General features: G+C 41.5%; 1 protein-coding gene across 2 annotated transcripts in view; it reads left to right on the top strand.

The window, feature by feature from the left end:
* stim2b (stromal interaction molecule 2b) overlaps window positions 1–18,499 on the top strand; it is a 128,940-nt gene extending 110,441 nt beyond the window's left edge. The window contains exons 9-13 of one of the 2 annotated variants that reach the window (XM_078215684.1): window positions 1,203–1,370; window positions 1,737–1,837; window positions 7,553–7,791; window positions 13,347–13,548; window positions 15,666–18,499. In XM_078215684.1, coding sequence (XP_078071810.1) covers window positions 1,203–1,370; window positions 1,737–1,837; window positions 7,553–7,791; window positions 13,347–13,548; window positions 15,666–16,131 — 1,176 coding nt within the window. In that variant the 3' untranslated portion in view covers window positions 16,132–18,499. The remainder of the gene's footprint in view (window positions 1–1,202; window positions 1,371–1,736; window positions 1,838–7,552; window positions 7,792–13,346; window positions 13,549–15,665) is intronic. The other variant, XM_078215675.1, reaches the window with a different exon arrangement.
* Window positions 18,500–22,303: the final 3,804 nt, after the last annotated feature.

The raw sequence follows: 22,303 nt of genomic DNA on the forward strand, positions 1-22,303 counted from the left end.
AGAGGTGAAATATTATTTTAATATCATTCCTGACTACCCAATCAAAGAAAAAAAGCACCTCTTCTATTCACTCTGTTTAAAAACTCCCCTAATTTTTAAAGCCTCAAGTACATGTTCTCTTACCTTCTCCATCTCAATGTCTCTAATTTTTCCTCACAACTATGTTTTCTCATAAGAACATAAGAACATAAGAAATAGGAGCAGGAGTAGGCCATCTAGCCCCTCGAGCCTGCCCCGCCATTCAATAAGATCATGGCTGATCTGAAGTGGATCAGTTCCACTTACCCGCCTGATCCCCATAACCCCTAATTCCCTTACCGATCAGGAATCCATCTATCCGTGATTTAAACATATTCAACGAGGTAGCCTCCACCACTTCAGTGGGCAGAGAATTCCAGAGATTCACCACCCTCTGGGAGAAGAAGTTCCTCCTCAACTCTGTCCTAAACTGACCCCCCCTTTATTTTGAGGCTGTGCCCTCTAGTTCTAGCTTCCTTTCTAAGTGGAAAGAATCTCTCCACCTCTACCCTATCCAGCCCCTTCATTATCTTATAGGTCTCTATAAGATCCCCCCTCAGCCTTCTAAATTCCAACGAGTACAAACCCAATCTGTTCAGTCTCTCCTCATAATCAACACTCCTCATCTCTGGTATCAACCTGGTGAACCTTCTCTGCACTCCCTCCAAGGCCAATATATCCTTCCGCAAATAAGGGGACCAATACTGCACACAGTATTCCAGCTGCGGCCTCACCAATGCCCTGTACAGATGTACTTGGCATCATTCTGCAGAGTAAAAAAAGCCCCTTTTCACGTGCCTCAAACATGCCACAAAAAAGAAATTAGACATAGCTCTTGGGGTGAAAGAGATCAAGGGATATGGGGGGAAGGGGGAGGGGGGGGGGGCGGATCAGGATATTGAATTCTATGATCAGCCATGATCAAAATGAATGGCAGAGCAGGCTCTAAGGTGCGAATGGCCTACTCCTGCTCCTAGTTTCTGTGTTTCTATGCGCCATAACTTGGTAAGCCCAAAGCAAGAAAATGGATAAATAAAATCTTAATGTCTGTCAAGGTTATCAAATTTGCTGAATGAGAGTGACTCAGAATAAGGCAATGGAATGTCCGGTGTTACTCGTTTCAATACAATTAGTGCCATTTGTATTACTTACACATGTGACCCGTTTTAATGTGCGATTGGTAGGTCCGTATGGCCCTGAAGAACGCAGAGAAGGAGTTGGAAGTCCGCAGTGGCTGGGCGCTGCCAGAGACCCTGCAGAAATGGTTGCAGCTTACCCACGAGGTGGAGGTTCAGTACTACAACATTAAGAAACATAGTGCTGAATTACAACTCAATGCCGTTAAAGACGAGGTAAGTGCTATGCTAGGGCATGGTATTTTACTGAAATAAAAACAAAATGCTGGAAAAGCTCAGCAGGTCGGGGGCTGAATTTGTGGAAAGAAGAAAGAGTTAACATTTTGAGTCCAATATGACTTATTTGGAAGCTGCCCGTTAAGTCACAATTTGTCACTATAATTGTGTAAAGGAGGAAAGTAGACAATTCGTGAGCATCATGGGATATGTATTTTATTTCACAACTCTGATAAACCTGACAACTCAGGAGTGAGCAATTAATTGTGATGGACCTACTTACTGTTATGTATTTTGTTTGTGCAACAATTTAATATTCTTTTATCTGGCCTATCGCAGACACTAATATTTTACTTCTATCTTTAGGCAGAGAAGATTAAGAAGAAGCGTAATACTGTATTTGGAACATTCCATGTGGCGCACAGTTCCTCCCTGGATGAGGTTGATCACAAAATACTTGGAGCAAAGTAAGATTCATATTCACTCCCCTTTCTAAGCATCGTACATACAGCCTCGGTGGTAGCGATGCCATTGATCACGCCGACAGTATTCTATGTATTAGAGATTTTACATGCGTTAAGTGTGTACCACAGTGTTGTAATTTTCCGGAATAGTCACAAAAGGCTTCTGAAACTGTCGTGAGTAATCCTGGTTAGTCATGTTGACAAAGGGGAAAGGGTAACAAGGTCATAAACTAGCACAGGAGGGTAGCCAAATGCTGTGCTTCACCAAGTGACACGTTAGACCCAGGTGGTGGAGCTCCTTTAGTCTCACTGAAGACTATTGAATGATGAGGCTTCACATCACCAAGATGATCATAGATGAATTTTACGATTTTTGGAAAGAAATCTGTTGCTAAGTAGCAGCAACAGTTCCAAGCTGCCAGTTTTGGTTAAAAAGAATTTAATAAGAGAAAGCAGAATGATGTGCAAGAGCAGAGAGTGCATCTCAGATACATTAAATACATTTTTTTATAAAATTCAGATTTTTTTTAAAAAAAAAGCAGAATAATGGGTTTTATGGCAAAAAATATAGAATGTAGGTCAAGATAGGATGGTGCATCTGTATAAACCTCAGTAAAATGGCAGGTGGCGTATTATGAGCAATTGGGCTCAAGGGTTCTAGGAAGGGTGTTGAGTCACTCGGATAGGTACAGTGCCGATTTGGTCAGGGGGGGATTCATTAGGATGATACTTAGTCTGAGGAAGTACAAGGAAGAAAAACTGAACCTGTCTTTGTTAGAACAGGGGTGATTGTGGGCTGATTTCATTGAGGTGTATGATAGATTTACTAACCTGTTTTACCTTCTGTTCTGCATGGAGATGATCATTGGAGCTGGGCACTAAGGTAAATTGAGAGTTGGGGGCAGTGGGGTGGGTTAGTTTTGGCAATTTCAAGGTAGGATGGGGGAGTTGGAGGCCGACTTTGAGAGGATATGGATGGGGGTGGAATCTGATCTACAAGGAAAGGGTGACTCTTCCTGCCACAGGGAAATAGCGGCATTGGCAAGATGATGCCCTTGAGAGCTCAATAGGCCCAAAGACGGCCAGGCTGCCGCACACTTAACCAACGCATGTAAAATATTTCAGACAGGTCTGGGCGGGCAGGTAGGTGGCTGGAAGGACACATGTTGGAAGTGTAAAATCCAGCCCATTGAGACATATGAACAGAATTGTAATGAATGCAGAGGTTAGGGGGTCAATTTTTATGGTGCGTCACACAGCGTGAATGGTGTGTGGAGGTGGTTAATTAACCTGAGTCCACTTCACAGCCCGAGTATACATCATTCTAGTCAGCCATATTTTGACATCGCACCTTCAAGATCAGCTGCAAGTAGGCGGGACTCATTTAAATATTAAAATTGGGCTGATTTACCCAATGCCACTCAGCATTTTGACTTCTGTGTTTGGAAGACGCATACACCCTTACACCTCCATCGTGCCGGGGCTCACGGGAACCCAGGGAAAGCCTGAACAAAATGATCTGCACATGAAATCCTTGTGGGCTAGGAAGAGCAAAATACCTTGGACCTCCACCCCCCTCAAACACAACCAATGTCAAATACAACCATTTCCAACCAGCACCGCCCTTCCATCCTTGGTTATAATGCTGGGGATCGTTCCTGTGGGTGCATAGCAGTGGCCTGACACTCTGCAACTTTCCACTCCTGCCCAGTGGCATTGACATTTTCTATGGCTCCCAGTGAATGTTGGCTTTGGATTGTTTAAATGAGACTGAGAGTTAAACTTGTGTTCAGTCTGATACTCTCCCGAAACTAAAATTCCTCTTTTTATCAGCTTTTAAGAATATTAGCTAGCTGTTTTGTGGAAAAGGGGATATAGGTAAATGGGAATTAGGACTACAGTTCATGTGGAGTATGAAAACCAGCACTAACAGGTGTGGCTAAATGACACCTTTCCACAATGGTTATTCCGTGTAAATAAATGGCTGCTTCATATTCATTGTTCATCTCCACAGTTTTCTTCAGATCAGACATAATTTTCCAAATATCTTTCTAGATTCATTTTGCGCACAATAAGCACCAACCTTATTAACTGTGCGACTGTTTATCTGCTTGTTGTACTCTGCTTATTGGTTGCCTGACCCTCCACACGGTCGAGAACACTTGGTTGTTCATCCTGTCAGCGGTCACCTGTAGTGCCCTTCATTAAACAGGACTTGGCAGTCTTCCTTTACTTTCTCCCAGAGGGCACAGCACACCTGGATTGCCCCATTATTTATATCGGCTAAGTGGCTGCTTGCAGTTCAGCAGCATTATTCAAGATGCTTTATAATTGGCTGCTCAATTGTGCATTAAGTGTTACACACACAGCCTTTCAATATGTGCAGAGACTATAGTTGTGTGTCCCTAATTGCATTTCTTTTAAGGAATACCTTCTGTCAGTAAATGCACAGAATGGGATCTTCAGCTTATTCAGAGGCAGAGCTAAAAGTCTCGTTCATTTAAAGTAGCGCAGTAAAGACTGGATAGTGAAGCTGGAAGTAAGGCCTGGTGATTTTCAAAACCTCGCAGTAAGAAATATTGCAAAACTGTTGGCTCTCGCGATTTAATTTCTTTTGGAATTCACAAGTTGGTACTTTGGTGAGAGTAAAATTAAAAGACATAAATGATATGCAGGCTTATAGGTCTGTAAGAATACTATTACTATCATTCACAGACTGACTCTAAAAACGCATAAGAAATGAGAACAGGAGTAGGATATTTGGCTTTTTGAGACTGTTCCACCATAAGATCATGGCTGACCTTTAACTTCAACAAAACCTTCCTGCGTTATCTCCGTATGCTTTGATTACCTTAGTGTCCAAAATCTGGCGATCTGTAACTTGAATATACTCAAGAACTGAGCATCCAAAGTTTTCTGGGGTACGAATTTCAAAGACAACTGGGTGAAGAGATTTTTCCTTATCTCAGATGCCTCATTTTGCGATGGTGTACCTCTTCCAGCCTTCCCCAGTCAGGAGAAACTTCCTTGGCTGCTCACTTAACCTGTCAACATCTCTTTGCATCCTCCTCAAGCTTACTTTGTATTGTCAGTAAACTTGGATATTTTACTGAGTCCGCTTGTCGACGTCTATTAAACTGTAAATAGCTGAGGCTCAAACACTTACCCTCGTGGTACCCCACTAGTTACAGCCTGCCAACCCGAAAATGATCCATTTATTCCTCTTCTGTTTTCTGTCCATTAACTAATCCTCTAACCATGCTAATATATTATCCCCAATCTTGTGAGCCCTAATTTTGTGTAATAATCCTTGTGTGGTGTAGATGTGGTTATAAATTAATCACTGAGTGGTCGTTCCTTAGTTCCACCACTCCTCTGGCATCACTTTTTCAGATTTCAAATTCTTTGCATCACATTGGGGCGGCACAGTAGCACAGTGGTTAGCACTGCTGCTTCACAGCTCCAGGGTCCCAGGTTCGATTCCCGGCTCGGGTCACTGTCTGTGTGGAGTTTGCACATTCTCCTCGTGTCTGCGTGGGTTTCCTCCGGGTGCTCCGGTTTCCTCCCACAGTCCAAAGATGTGCGGGTTAGGTTGATTGGCCAGGTTAAAAATTGCCCCTTAGAGTCCTGGGACGCGTAGGTTAGAGGGATTAGCGGGTAGATATGGGGGTAGGGCCTGGGTGGGATTGTGATCAGTGCAGACTCGATGGGCCGAATGGCCTCCTTCTGCACTGTAGGGTTTCTATGATTTCTATGACATTGTATCGGACTCCATGGTAGGTTTTTCTTTCAAACAATGATTGCAAAGCTCAATTGCTGACTTTTTAAAACCCCTTTCGTTCTCAGAAACTGCGGCTTGCGAATGTATTTTTTGGGAATATGACAGTCAATCATTGTGACTAGCTGACGACTTGTGCCGTATTCCTTTTGTACAGCAGACCTACAGTATTTTGATGGTTTAAATGTTAGTAAGAATTGGCTTGATGCAGAGATCTGTATTAATGTGAGCTTGCAGGATTTCTTCCCCGGAAAAGCAATCCGAGAGGAAAAGAAATTATTTCAGCATTTTTGATCTTCTGTCATTATGAACAAATTGAAGTGAATTCATGATGCTGGTCCGAGGCAACTGTGGTCTTTAGGTGCAGTTTTTGTAATTTATACTGATGTCTTTGTAGCAGCTTAGAGGCAGTTGTAAATATTCATGCCTTTGCAGGTAATTCAAATTAAATTGACTCCACCACATTTGTTTTGTACATTTTAAAAAACAAACGTGATCAACAGGAATATCTTTCAACTTCTATCAATCAATTGGAGCTGGTTGATCATCACTCGCGCTATAGAAATATGTTTGAGATTGATTCAGTGCTTAGTGAGCGAGTTATTATTACCTTTTGTTTGAACTCTAATTAACTTTTGAGTTATTGAAAACTTATTTAAGCTTTGATCAGAATGATGCACCCTTACAAAAGAGGAAATCAAATTGAATAAAGAAAAGTTGCAGAAAATCAAAAGGGATCCGTTTTAGTGAGAATGACATTAATATTACTTGGAAGCTGGCAAATTGCTTTATTTTACAACCAATTCATTTGAAAATGCAGGATCTGCACTCCTTAATCGTGCTTGTCGCCGTACCCAATCCAGCAGTTGATGGCACTTTATTGTGATGAGAAAATAGTTAGGAGAGATTGATTTTACCCTGTTTTTAAAAATGATTGATAGCCTTTATGGGAATGTTCTTGTTCCTTAAGGGAAAAAAATATGAGCAGCATATTTTCCTTTCTCCTCCTGATTTTGGTCCCCATCTCGCTCCCAAACATACCAGTAGTTAGAATCATAGAATTCCTACAATGCAGAAAGAGGCCATTCAGCCCATCGAGCCTGCACCGACAACAATCCCACCCAGGCCGTTTCCCATAACCCCACCTATTTGCCCTGCTAATCCCCTGACACTAGGGCCAATCAGCCTATCCTGCACATCTTTGGACTGTGGGAGGAAACCGGAGCACCCGGAGGAAACATGCGCAGACACGGCGAGAACGTGTAAACTCCACGCAGACACGGCGAGAACGTGTAAACTCCACGCAGACACGGCGAGAACGTGTAAACTCCACGCAGACACGGCGAGAACGTGTAAACTCCACGCAGACACGGCGAGAACGTGTAAACTCCACGCAGACACGGCGAGAACGTGTAAACTCCACGCAGACACGGCGAGAACGTGTAAACTCCACACAGACACGGCGAGAATGTGTAAACTCCACGCAGTCACCCAAGGCCGGAATTGAACCCGGGTCCCCTGGCACTGTGAGGCAGCAGTGTTAACCACTCTGCCACTGTGCTGCCAGTTCTTATCTAAAATTGCAAATGTTCAAGTGTGCACCTCAACTTTGACATGGGAGGCTATTAATGCATGGGGGTGGGGGCGGCATGAGAGGCCAGTTTACTCACCCATGTGCTTTCCAGCAAAGTCACTGGATAGTGACTGCAAGCCTGACTGATGTTGTTTTTATATCCTTGTATACTCCCAAATGCTGAGGACAATTACAGTATTTCTACTCCACCTCAACTGAGGTCAGCAATTAAGCAAAGAGCGTGGGACAGTGCGTGTTTTCAGTAAGCCACCGGAAAGCTTGCATTTTAAAAACAATGTTTTAAGTGGAAATTGAGTTTTTTATCAGGGATTTCACAATTTTTGTTTCCTTTGCATCCATGTTACAGACAAGCGTTATCTGAGGTGACAGCGGCCTTGCGTGAACGGCTACACCGCTGGCAGCATATTGAGAAAATCTGTGGCTTTCCAATTGTGCACAACGCGGGAATGCCGAGCCTAACCTCCGTTCTGTATTCTGAACACAGCTGGGTGGTTATGCCACGTGTATCTGTCCCACCATATCCAATAGCTGGTGGAGTAGATGACTTGGATGAGGACACGCCACCAATCATTCCACAATTTCACCGTAAGTTACAAATCCCATCTTCTGACGAGGGTAAAAACAAGCAACTGAAACCTTGACATTTCAATTCTGAACATTAGAACCTCTCGTCCAGCTGAGGAACAAGATAGGGTCGGACAGAAGCTATTATTTTCCATTCCGTTACTCCCAGACAATTAGCCAGTTGAACACCTGACATTATACCTTTCAGAAGAGGTTGTAGAGCGTTGCCAACTGAAGTACAGTGCTTGGACGGAAGCTTTTTTATTCAATATTTGCAAATGATTATTTCATTGTCTAATAAATAAAGTGAATTATCATTTAATGACTCAATTTGCAAATGTTTTTAAATCTTAAATAGGAATCACCCATGGATATAGAATATAGAACCTGTAACAGTTCATTGCTAATATTCTTCCATTTTTGTAACTAACTAGCATAACATACAAGTGTAGTATCCTACATTTAACTTGCCATTTAATCTGTAGCTACTGTGTATTAAACTAGATTTTAAGGAATCTAAAAATCAAATTCCTTCGTCTCTAAATTCCTTGTCCCTTTCAGAAATGTTCCTTGTCAGTGTAGTCTGTCTCCCTCATGCCATCTCTGTAAACACAATAATGGCTTTGCACTATCACGTGTTAAAACTAATACCTTACCTCATGGAGTGGGCTGCCCGACTGTAATGGATGACATATTTTGCAGTCGACAATTGAACAGTGCTTGCTGTCCATTCCATGTACAGCTGCCCACAGACTTTTATTGGGCCTTTGTGTGGCCACTTATGGTAATCAGAGAGCGACTTTTCAGAGCAGTATCCTCCACACTATATCAAATCTGACACCAAATCGATCAACAACGTGGTTCCTCAACCAGTCGGACTGAATAATCATTTCTGATGCATGCAGCAAGTGTAAGTTTGAATATTTAATTCAATGTAAATTACATGGGGAAAACAAAATTGAGAGGGGGAAGAAAGTTGGGATTAAGAAAGAGAGATAGAAAGGAAAAGGATGTTTTAAATCTGCAACAATAATTAAAAAAGGAACAAGATTCCAAGCTTGCAAAAGTAACTTTTCAGTGTCAGAATGGTTGTTTGGTAGTAATCAAAAATTACTTGATGAAAATTCACTTACATTTTAATGGATAAGTCCAATATTTTCTAATGTGTATCTAGTTGAAAAGTACTGCTACTTCATGCCCTGTCTGTTTTAATGTTGAGTCTTGTGGCAAGGTAGCAGTGAGCAGGGAACTGCAGATAGTAATTTCCTGTTCTGGATGCTGGAGATCGCTGTATGATTTACTCCATAACGGTGAGCACTGATTGTCATTCGTACTACAAAATCTGGATCAAAGAACATCATCAAGTGCCTTAACTGTTGTGCTATCTGATCACTTTGACTGAAAAAGAATATTATTATGATCAGTATTCTGGATGTTAGTGCCCTGTGGGACTGTTTTCATTATTCCATTTGCCAGCCCCAAAGGATATTTGTGGTGCTGCTTGTCAACATAGACATCCAGCTTCTTAGCTTGATAATGATATCTGAAAGATGTTTGTGGAAGACAAATGGCAAGGGAGGCTGAACAAAACTAGTAGAAGAAAGCCGAGACTGTCACCATTGGCAATATCACTGTTCTGTGAAGCCACCTTGTCTCTATCGCCGCCAAGGCTGCCTATTTCCATTTCTCTCACTGCTCAACTTTGCCCCTCCCTTATCTTCTGCTGAAACCCTCAATCATGCCTTCATTACCTCTTAATTTAACTCTTCTAACACATTCCCCATCCCCCCAGCTAAACTTGAGATCATCTAAAACTCTACCTGTACCCTAACTCATCCTGCTCACTTGTAACCCTGTGCTTGCTGGCCTACATTGGGTTTTGATCAAGTAACATCTTTTTAAAAAATCTCAATCTTGCTTTCAAATCATAGAATCCCTACAGTGCAGGAGGAGACCATTCGGCTCATCGAGTCTGCACCGATTCTCTGACAGGTATCTTACCCAGACCCCCTCTCCCACTCTATCCCCGTAAAGATATGTTTATCATGCCTAATCCATCTAACCTACACACCTTGGGACACTAAGGGGCTACTCACAATGGCCAGTCCACCTAACCAAATATATCTGCAGCCTTAGTCTCTCCAGCCCAACACTTATCTGCGATCATCCAATCCTGGGCCTCCTGAGCATCCTCGATTTTAAATCTCTACACTATTGGTGGCTGTGCCTTCAGTTGCCAAGCCTCAAGCTCTGGAATTCCCTCCCTACACCTCTCTTCTGTCCTTGAAACCTATCTCTACGATCAAGCTTTTGGTCTGTGTGGAGTTTGCACATTCTCCTCGTGTCTGCGTGGGTTTCCTCCGGGTGCTCCGGTTCCCTCCCACAGTTCAAAGATGTGCGGGTTAGGTTGATTAGCCACGCTAAAATTGCCCCTTAGTGTCCTGAGATGTGTAGGTTAGAGGGATTAGCGGGTAAATATGTAGGGATATGGAGGTAGGGCCTGGTGTGGTCGGTGCAGACTCGATGGGCCAAATGGCCTCTTTCTGCACTGTAGGGTTTCTATGATTCTATGATCTGACCTAATACCCCCTAATGAGGCTTGGGCTTGTATATTGTTTTAGAATGCTCCTGTGAAGTACCCTGGGGCATTTTGAGTTATGGGTGCTATGTAAACAAAGTTGTTGTCCAGAGTGGACCATCACAGCTCTATTTGTGAGGTTGGAGAAAAAGGTGATCTCTTGCTCCTGTATTCAGTACAGTTCAAAAGTGGATTTGATGAATGCAGCTAATTTCATGTATTGGATGAATTCATCATCATTGACATTGAACAGCGTTGGCTCAGCTCTCAACTAGTTACATTTATCATTTTTAAATTTTCTTGAAATGTGGGTGGAACTGACAGGGCAGTAATATTTATTACCTACCCCTTGTTGCAGTGAGGGCATCAAGAGTTTACCTTGTAATGTGGAACTGGAGTCACATGCAGATCATCCAGCAATGGTGGGTTTCCTCTCCTGACAGATTTTGGTGAACCACTTGGGTTTTTAACACCAGCTTGCCAACTTTCATAGTGTTTTTTTTTGGTGCCCACCCACAAGTTACCAGATTTGAATTCACAATCTTTAAGTGGCTGATCTCGTAACACATCCACTGGCTGACCTTACCACAGAGCATCACGCTGTAAAACCGCTCTCCACATTCATGAAAGAAATGTGAGAGCTGTAACTCGTCCTCTGCATCAGTCAAAACGTACCAGAGATCAAACTGCACACACAAGCTTCCCTCATCCAATGACCACTTGGTCGGCGCAACATCGAGGGCCGAAGGGCTTGTACTGCGCTGTAATGTTCTATGTTCATCCATTGAATTATCTCACTGTCATTGCTGGGAACTCAGTCCTTGGTGTGACAAAGTTTAAATGAAGAGTTGACCATTACTCAAAACATATTTCTTGGAGGTAAGGCAAATGATTTGTTATGGCACAAAAACTGCCATTTTTAAAATTACCTTTAGATCTTTCATATAAAATTGCAATGCGCTTGCTGAGTGTTGAAAGTGGTCGATATTACACTAAGGCAAATCATTTGCTTTAGCTACACGCGATCTGTTTTCTGCTGGTATCCAACTCAAATTTCTCCCAGGCTTCCTACACTCTTTGCAACAACTGCAGTTAACTTGTGGAATTGATACACTTGTTCATGATGATAGGTTTCCATGTTACTCTGTATTGTCCTGTTACTTATTCTATGGAAATAAACTTCAGGTTGGATTCTTGGACCTGGATTTAAACATTTTTGAAAAGTTTTGTTAGTGGTAGTAAGGGACAATGCTGAACCTTTATGAATGACTGATTTGGCTTCAGCTGGAGTGTTATGTCCAGTTCTTGGATTTGGTAGAACGGCATCGGGATTGATACCACTTGTGTCGTGTGGGTGAAGTTCATAGAATCATAGAATTCTACAGTGCAAAAGGAGGCCATTCGGCCCATCAGGTCTGCACTGACTACAATCCCACCCAGGCCCTATCCCCATAACCCCATGCATTTACCCTAGCTAGTCTCCCGACACTAAGGGGCAATTTAGCATGGCCAATCCACCTAACCCGCACACCTTTGGACTGTGGGAAGAAATTGGAGCACCCGGAGGAAACCCACGCAGACACGGGGAGAATGTGCAAACTCCACACAGACAGTGACCCAAGCCGGGAATCGAACCCGGGTCCCTGGTGCTGCGAGACCGTGCTGCCCTGTTGGGATTGTTCTCCTTCGAGCAAAGGAGGTTAACTGGAGATTTGATAGCGGCGTTCAATATTGTTATGGGTTTTCTGAGAGGAATGAGGAGAATCTGTTTCCACTGGCAGTAGGGGTTGTAATCGGAAGCTAGAGATTTAAGATAATTGCCAAAAGACCCAATGGGATGTTGAGGAAGAATTTCTTTATGCAGCTACTTATTAAATCTGGAATGCACAGTCTGAAAAGGTGGTGAAAGCAGATTCAGTAATAACTTTTGAAAGAGAATTGTAAATAACCTTGAAAGGGGAAAGAAAGTCAGGGCTTTGCAGAAAGAGCAGGGGAGTGGGACTAATTGGATAGATCTTTTAAAGAGTTAGCACAGCGTGCTGGGCAGAATGACCTCCTACTGTACAGTTTAAATCCATGATATGGAACGGCAACACAAGCTACCCCTTACTTGGCACTGAATTGACAAAGTGAATTGGGACAGTGCACATTAAGCTAGTATGAGAAATAATTGCCACTTAACTTTTGCATTGTGCCTGAGGACTGCTGAATGTCACACCACAAATCGTGTAACTATTTTCCCTTGGGATTCCAATTTTTAAAAACCTGGAGCATTTAGGATATATAATTAAACTTAATTATTTGCATAAAACAATAGAATACAAATGCACCACAAATTCATCTAAAGAGTTACAATAATGATTGCATGAACTTTACAATAATATTAGTGGTTCATTGTTTTTACTCATCAGAAATGAGGAGTTAAATCAATCTAATAGCTTTTTTTGGTTGTATGTTTGTAAGCAAGTGATTCAGTTAGCAATCACTCTTTCATTGCCGCAGTCAAATTTCATTTACTAAGCTTAAAAAGGAACATTAGTTGAGCCATTCAGCCCTTCAAACATTTGCTTCTCAATTAGATCATGGCTGATCTGTAACTCAATTCCATTTACCTGCCTTAGCTTCATATCACTTGATACCCTTGCCTAACAAAGATCTGTCAGTTGCAGCCGAGAAGGCATCTGTAGCCTTTATGGGGAGTGAGTTCAACATTACCACTACCCTTCTATTTGGAAAAAGTACCTCTTGAGCTGTGATTCTTGAATTTGACCACAGTCAGCATGCACCCTATAAAATCATCTTAGCATTTGGCAATATCTTGGATCAGGTCACTAATAAATCATCTACAATCCAAGAAATGTAAGACAGCTTTTTACAATCTGCTCTCATCATTTAACTCCTAAGCCCGTGTCTGGTGAATTATATTCGTGTGTTTTTAGATCACTGAAGTGCAAGTCCCTGTTTCTAAATATATGTTTGCATGTGTTTTTGTTTTCAGCAGTAGCTCACAGCAAACTCAATTACAATTTACCAAAAAGCAGCAACCAGGGTCGCAGTCGGAGGCCCAATATGATCGCTTCCGGGCTTTCACCTTCCTTGCAATCTTCAGCTCCTGACATCTTTGTAATGAACAGCTATTCGACGCTTCATCGTGGTGAGGAGGAGGAAGATGCCATATTCTTCACAGCTGACAGGAATTGGTAACTCGATTGTTGTGTGTTGTGGAATGAATTGGGAAGCATGTTAAATTGTATTTTACCCTGCCACAGAGTGCTCAGCTTTCTCACAGACGCGCACATCCTGGAAATTAAATGGGACTAAATTTACTTTACCACTGTTAGTTTTAATCCTCAAAAATATCAGCCATACAAGCTTACTGACAACAAAAATGTGAAAATGGATTTAAAATAAACCTAGGATTCTGCAAATTTCTCAAGGGACAATTCATCTGAATTGGGGTAAAATTTGGATTTTCAACATCTTTTTCCGTTTCAAAGTCTGTTTGAAGCTGATTGTAGTTCAGGCTGGAAAATTTACACGTCACAAAGCCTCGAGATTTAAATCCACATCAACAGATTTATAAAGGAAGAGACTGGAACTATCCCCGTTAACCAAACTTAGCTTCAGGTATTAGTCTAGTTACCACAGCACCATAACTAACCTGCAGCAGATATGAATTAATAATCCTAATATTGCAGAAGTAGAAAACTCCCAACGTGAATAACTCCTCTGTGGAATAAATCACTATTATGATTCAATTATTTACATTGAGCAAACAGTTAGACATAATCTGGAATCTTTGCATGAGCATTTCAATAAAGAAATGTCTGTAACTGTGGGGAGCCATCAGTTGGCCCTTTAACATTCCTGGAGCTCTCTTGTTCCGTGTGGTGATCAATATGCCACTTTACAATTTTAAAAAAAATAACCTTTCCGAGCCCATTTTATGTTATTTTGAAAGAATGAATAATTTAAAATGGTGTCCTTAACAAATTGGTGTAACAGCACAATAATCCTCTTTATGATTTCTCCATTTGCCAAGTTCTCCAAAAGGGAGGAAAACAAAGGAGTGAGCCAATCTGAGCCAGCCTTGTACAGTTCCTAGTAACGCTGACTGAACAGCATTGGTGACGGCATAGATAAATAACAATGCATCCTGTGGAAGTATCTAAAGAGATGTTTTTGAAGGGTTAACTGACGATGCCTATGGCTTATCCAGGGTCTGCAGTGTATTTGTGATCTATACCCACTAATCTGATGTGCCCCTTTAAAGACCACTATTCATAGCATTATGCAGAAGAATGTAGCTCCACGCAAGTATCAATTACAGTTTTGAGGCCTTTTGTAGTTGATGTACATTTCATGCTTTGTTATGTAGATCTATTTCCTTTTGAAAAAGATTGTTTTGCATCTGTAACAACATGTAATTATTATATGAATTGATAAAAAGAATTAGGAAAGACTGTGTATTTAGTGGTATATATACAGAAAATGCACAGATTTTCTTCCAGTGAGATTCTAAATTTCAAAAGTAGTTATGGGCCATTGATGAAAATCTTGCTGAAGTAGTGTGTGAAATCCAATTACCTTAGAAATCTCTCGTCTCTGCTTCGTGCTTTGGACTTTCCAATATTTTTTTCTTGACGCCTCTCTTCCCTGGAAGGCGGGCAGTGTACCTCAAGTACATTTTCACTCTGCCAAATCTTAGTACACAAGTTTAATGAGCCTTGTGGTTAACATGGCCTGGTTGCACCCTGAGTTTAGGCCAGTCTTCATGCCAGAGGTTAGAAGCAGAAGTACAGATACAGGCCTGGTCAGTAGCTCGAAGGTCATCTGAGTGTTTTTGAAGAAGGTCAGAAGGCCTCTCTGCCTGAAGAACTGTTGGGAGGATGTGGAGAAAGGTTGCAGAGAAGGGTGCCACCTTTCGTTGCCACCTCCTTAGCCTTATTGCCTTACTCCTGCAGTCCCTCCAATCTGAAGTGGTCCCAGGTCCATCACAGAGTTCCTTGGCGTAATTGGAAATGGTGATAAAAACCCCTGGAAAGCGAAGCAGAAGGTCTAACACTGCCCCTCTCACTTCATTTATATAGACTTGAACTGTGTCTTGGAGTAGCCTCCAAAGTCAGAGGGGGAAACATTGACATCATGGGTCACTGTGTAGTATCAACACTCTTGTACATTCAAGGTGCTGGATAAATACAAGTTGTCATAATATTCCTGATATTGACCTTAAATCAGTCCCAATATTTGCTGTGTTATACTTGTGTACTGCAAGTAAGAAAATATTAACTTGCTGTTTGCTTTTTTTGTATTGCAGGGACACACAGGACACAGCCTCGGACTGTGACTCCTCTTTTGGGTCTCTGAATGGAAAGAAAATGTTTCTCTTATCCAACAGTGAGGCCCTTAGTGGTCCTTCACGTAATATGTCCAAGAACTCCCTAGATGACCTGTCCGTCGTTGATTCATCCATGGCATGCGAGCAGTCAGCCGCAACGCCTGATTCTCTGGGCCCAGCAGACACCAGAAGTATGATTGTGAGCTCTCTGCTGGCCAATAAGCCAATTCGAAATGGTATTGAGAAATCATATAGCATGGGACAGCTACCAGCTGCTCTGGACCGACGTGTCCTCGAACCTTCCACACACAGCGAAAATAGTACAATGAGAGCTCCACAAAGCATAACTAAGAGACAAGCAGTGTCCCAGGAAATGGCTTACAGTACAGACAGAGTTAAAAAAACCTCCAAGTTGAAAAAGATCTTCAAGAAAATGTCAAAATGATAAAAGCCAAAGTGTGATAATGGTGATGCCTAATTCACCGTAACATCTGTTTACGAAAGCTGCATTTAGATGTTACACAGAGGGCTGTGTTTCTGCCCGAGTTACAATTGTAAAATAAATGTTGCACTATTACTTTCCTGATGGGGGAAGGTACCTCTGATTATATCAACAGTGTATAAAGATTTATAGAGAAATTAAGCAGATTCTATGTTTTTACTGTTACATGTAGAGCTTTGGTAGGATTTTTAAGGATTCAGATTTCTAATCTCTTAAAAATAGTGGAATTTCTATGAGTGAGAGAGCAGCATTTTTCTTGAGACAAATTTCCTATAAAAGTTTTACAAACCTGCTGTACAAATGATTAAAAATACCTGACAGCCTCTGAGCTTTCATTCATGCCTTGTCTTTGAACTCTGTAGATTGGCAGTGGAGGCTGTTAAAGATTAATACCAGCCTGCAAGCAAGCACTAACAGTTTCCTTATAACCTCACCTGGTTGTAGCAGCAGTGGGACCTGGCAAAATTATGAACTCTTAATTCAGGATTTCTTATTGCAGATTAGAAGTGAAAACTGCTTCACCTGAACTTAATAGACTTGAGGGTAGTTGGGGTGTTCGGAACTTCTTGAATGTATCAAAAGAATAAAATGAAGCATTATAATATGATCGCAGTGAATATGGTCTGCTTAATTATTTCATTGGATTATACTTCTTGCACTGAAGTTTTATATAATTTGGGCAAAACTGCAGTGTACTAGCATCAAAGTCTGTGATGAATTGAATGTGTATGAGAGTTTGCTTTTGTTATATTGCCTCTCTTTCCCCCACCACCTCCCTTCCACCATTGTAGAAGATTTCTATGTTGTGAAACTGAAGCATAAGTAGCTTTAAGAAAATCCTCATCCTCATCATTTTTATTTCTTTCATGATAATTTGTAGTAATAATTTTGATCTACCTGGCCTTGATGCTTCTGCTACTCAGGGTAGTCTAGGGGCATGCTACCATTCTGCTTGCAGCGGCTGCTGTCCATGGGAATAAGTAGGCATTTGGGATCTCCTGGACGTGATACTTTCCTCTAATTTTTCCTCCTCTACTCAGCACAGCTTATTAGAAAATAAGTTGAACCAATGTTTGTCTCTCAATGTGTGGCTCTGAACTTGAATGTTTTATCTCTCTGCTGCGGTTTTTAAAATTTGATTTATTATTGTCATATGTATTGGGATATAGTATTTTTTTGCGTGCTATACAGACGAAACATATTGTACATAGAGTACATGGGGGAGAAGGATAGGAGAGAGTGCAGAATAGGGCAGCATGGTGGCCCAGTGGCTAGCACTGCTGCCTCACTCCCGGCTTGGGTCAATGTCTGTGCAGAGTCTGCATGTTCTCCCCATGTCTGCGTGGGTTTCCTCCCGGGTGCTCCGGTTTCCTCCCACGGTCCGAAAGGCGTGCTGGTTAGGGTGCATTGGCCTTGCTAAATTCTCTCTGTGTACCCAAACAGGCGCCGGAATGTGGCAACAAGGGATTTTCACAGTAACTTCATTGTAGTGTTAATGTAATCCTACTTATGACACTAATAAATTAAAAAATATATAATGATACAGTCATAGTTAGGGTGTAGAAAAAGATCAGCTTAATATAAGGTAGGTACATTCAATAGTCTGATGGCAGCAAAATAGTGAAAGTGAAATTCTTTGAAAAGTACCACTAATTATAAATAAAAAGTTATTAATATTTTGGTTCTGAGGTGCTGTTAAAATAACTTTAATAGTGGCTTATCTGTGCTATTATAAAAACCGTGCCCCACAATTTCTTTTATCAACTCTAGTCATTGACTGCTTGTTCTGCAGCAGATCACGTAATGTTTCCTCTGACTTGCACTTGAATTTTATCATGCCACCAAACAAAAGTCTGTCAGTGTGTGTGAGAGGTAATTGCTAGTACTATCACTAATAAACTCTTCAATTCTTTCATGCCTGTTCAAAGTTTTCAAAGTAAAATAGCAGAACGTGGAACTGTTACTGAATTTTATATTTTTATCCACACATGCTTTTAATTGTGCAAAACTAACTCTGTTCACTCCGATCACCTAAATGGAAATTGATGGTAACAAAATATTTTCTCTGTGTATGTTGACAATACCTGTTTTTTGGACTGGAGTGCTGGGAAGCTATTTGACACCCTGTCAGGAAGTTAATTCATGGGGTAAATAGACCCATAAAGTTCCCACTGGACATTTCCCTGCAACTTGCCCATTTCTTAGGCAAGGAAAAGATGGACAGTAGTTGAAAGTCTTCTCCACGTTCATTTGTTATTAAGATCCTTTGCGATCATACGTGATTAAATGTGTGGGACATCTTTGCATAATTGAAATATTGTATTTAAGTGAATCTGGCGTTATTTATTTTCCACAAATAGTGTATATACCACTGGACCATAATTTGCTGTAGGAGTGAATCTATTGATGTTACTTGGACTTGCTCCATTTAATCACAAGGGTTTTGCGGTGCAAGTTCCACAGTTCAAGAGCTGATAACGTCACAGCAAGGGAAACTAGGTTTCTGGGACCTTAGTGAATTGGGTAAGCAACTGTGTGAAAGGTTGGAACAGGTTGGGCCAAAACTCATAAGAGATTTGTAGAATAAAAGGTGAACATATTGAAACACACAAGATTCTGAGGGGACTTGATTGGGTGGATACCGGGAGGATGTTTTTCCTTGTGTGTGAGGCTAAAACTACGGGACACAGTTTCAGAATAAGAGGTTTTCCTTTTAAGATAAGAGATGAGAATTTCTATTTTCTCTGTGAGAGTCATAAGTCTGAGGGATTCTCTTCCCCAGAAAGCAGTGGAGGCCGGATTGTTGAATTTATTCAAGGGTGAATTAGACTTTTGATGGAAAAGGAAGTCGAGGATTATGGAAGGTAGAGAGGAAAGGGGTTGAAACCATGATCAGATCAGCCAAATGACCTACTCCTCCACAATGTGAAATAAGCAGTGAAAGACCTGAAAAGAACATCAATTAGATTGTGTGAATTCAATGTCAATTCAGCTACAGAGGGAATTGGAGAGGGAGAGATTGAATTGAGATAAAATAGACGAAGGAAAAGTTTTAAAATCAAACAACAATTAAAACCTAAAGCAGAGACGCCAATAGTTAATTTTTGTGCCAGAGGGTTTCTTTGGCAGCAATTAACAAATTATTAAAAAGGATATTCCCGGCTTAATTAAATATGCATGAACCGTAAATGCTTTCAAAACTGGCTCGTGGTGTCAATGCAGCGCAACAACTTCCTGTAGCAAGTTTGACTCATACCCACTGTGCAAGTACTGCAACTTCAAGCTACATAATGCAAATTCACACCTCCTTGAAGCCAACAGTGGATTGGCACATCTTGGACATCACCTAGTCATTATGGGATGTGGCTGGCTTGGCCAATGTTTATTGTCCCTCCCTAATTGCCCTGGAGAAGGTGATGATGAGCTTCCTTCTTGAATCACTGTCATCCATGTGCTGCTGGGAGGGAGTTCCAGGATTTTGACCCAGCAGTAGTGAAGGAACGGCGATATATTTCCAAGTTAGGATGGTGTGTTGCTTGGTGGTGGTGTTCCCATGTGCCTGCTGTCTTTGTCCTAGATTGGTTGTGGTTGTTGCTTTGGAAGCTGCTGTGTAAGGAGCCTTGGTGAGTTCCTGCAGTGCATCTTGTAAATGTTACACACTGCTGCTCCTGTGTGTTGGTGGTGTAGAGAGTGAATGTTTGTGGACAGAATGCCAGTCAAGTGGGCTGCTTTTTTCTGGATGGTGTCAAGCATCTTGAGCTGCACTCATCCAGGCAAGTGGAGAGTATTCCATCATACTCCTGACTTGTGCCTTGTATGTTGGTTCCCTTGGCTTGCCCCTCCCCCACGTGGCCACCTGTCCCTTGTTCAGTTTTGCTCTAAGCATTAACCTTTGATCTCCTATTAACATATTCTGCTATCTTTCTTTTTCCCGTTATTAGCACTCCTCACTCAATCTTTAATGACACCGTTAACACACCCTTTTGGCTTATGTCCATGACACTTTTCTCAATCTCCTTTGCTTTGACCTATCCTTGACCTTCTATTCTGCCCAACTTCCTCCACCCGCTTCTCCAACTAGAAATTCATTACATTTCTATCCCTCTTCAGTTCTGTAATTCTTATGGGCTTGAAATGCTATTTATCCACAGATGCTTCTAGACTTCCTGAATTTATCCAGAATTTTCTGTTTTATTTCAGATTTCCAACATCTGCAGTATTTTATTTCTTTGCTATTATTTAACCTGTAAAGGCCAGTTAACTTAAATCTGTTATTGGGAAAATGTTAAGAGTCCATTATAAAGGATGCAACAGCAGAGCATTTAGAAATACTGGGTAAATATACCCTGACTAACCTTGACTAGTTTGCAGGAACCCTTTTTAACTCTGGCATGTTACATGGTGAGATAGACGAAGGGGACAGGAGTCATGTGATGGTCCAACACAGCTTTATTGAACACTTCTTCAGGGAAAGACAATATTTATCAGACTCTACTTTTGTACTTTAATTTAAACTTCATCAAACGCTTTCAATCTCTTTACGGGACATTTCAGTAAACAGTCTTAAATCGACACCAGCTATCTATAACAGGTGCTTCCAAGGATTCGCTACACCTATCCACAAGTTCCAATCACTGTATTGGAACGGTTTGTCTGAAACATCAGCCAACCCTCGAAGAGTGAGGAACAGTCTGTTCCAGCTTTATTGAATGGGTGTTATGTCTTTTCAGACAAACATATGATCAACTCTTAAAGTCGAAGATGCTCTCTGGAGACGCCGTTGAAGAAAGTGCAAAAAGCAAAGGGAGCTGGGACGCCAGATTGCTCCTTTTAATCCCCCTCCTTGCATCTTTCTCAACGATTCTAGGGCTTGTGTCCAACACTGGCATCGGACGGGGGCAGGAAGATCCAATTAGGTGACGGCTTTCCATTTTTGGAGGTCACAGAACATGGTTTTGAACATTCAACTGTCAAGTGCTGTCTGGCCTCCTACTGCGCTGGGTGCCACTAAGTCTGCGTAGCGCTCCAGGTTCACTGGAGGTGTAAACAACGTGGCCATTAACACTTGGCCAGGCAGTTCCAGGCCTGTCTGGTTTCAATGGGTAGTTGATTGTCCAAAGCCTGGCTGCATGAATACTGTCTGTTCCAGCTCCTGCGGTTTGCAAGTTACAGAATCCGGCTAGGTTTAAACTTGGCTTCAACATTTCAAGGTTTTATCTGCTTATGAAAGATATCAATATTTGTGTAACAATCCTGGAGGTCATGGGTCACCTGACCACAATACATAATATAATCAAGCAAAGTCAATTAGAATTCTTTTGAGGTGGTAGCAAGCAGAAATAATAAAGGGGAGCCAGTAGATGTAATATACCTGGATTTCAAAAAAGTTTGATAAGGTATCGCACAAAAAGCTGCTTAAAAAGATAAGAGTCCACGGTGTTAGGTGTAGTATATTAGCACGGGTAGAGGATTGGCTAATTATTAGAACACAGATTTGGGATAAAGGACATTTTTTAGAATGGCAATCTGTAACTAGTGGAATACCACAGGGATCAGTGCTGGGGCCATAATTATTTACAATATGTATGAATGACATGGACGAGGAAAGTGAATGTACTTTTGCTAAACTTGTGGATGACACAAAAATAGATGGGGCAGAAGGCAAGTGGTGAGGATGACATCTATAGAGGGGCGCAGACAGGTTCATTGAGCAAAAACGTGGCAGATAGAATATAAATGTAGAAAAATGTGAAGTTATGCACTTTGGGAGGAGGAATAAAGGATCTGAATATATTTAAATCGAGAAAGACTGCAGAAGGCTGCAACACAGAGGGATTTGGGGATCCTCATGCATAAAATACAAAAAGTTAGCATGCAAGTTCAGCAGGTAATAGGGAAGGCAAATGGAATGTTGGCCTTTATTTCAAAGGGAATAGGGTATAAAAATAGGGATGTCTTGCTAAAGCTATACAGGACACTAGTTAGACCACACCTGGAATGCTGTGAACAGTTTTGGTCTCCTTATCCAAGGAAAGATATACTTGCATTGGAGGTAGTCCAGAGAAGCTTCACTAGGTTTCATCCCCGGATTGGAAGGATTTTCTTATGAGCAGAG

Source organism: Mustelus asterias, chromosome 1 (genome assembly GCF_964213995.1).
Source record: "Mustelus asterias chromosome 1, sMusAst1.hap1.1, whole genome shotgun sequence".
NCBI classification, from domain to species: Eukaryota; Metazoa; Chordata; class Chondrichthyes; order Carcharhiniformes; family Triakidae; genus Mustelus; species Mustelus asterias.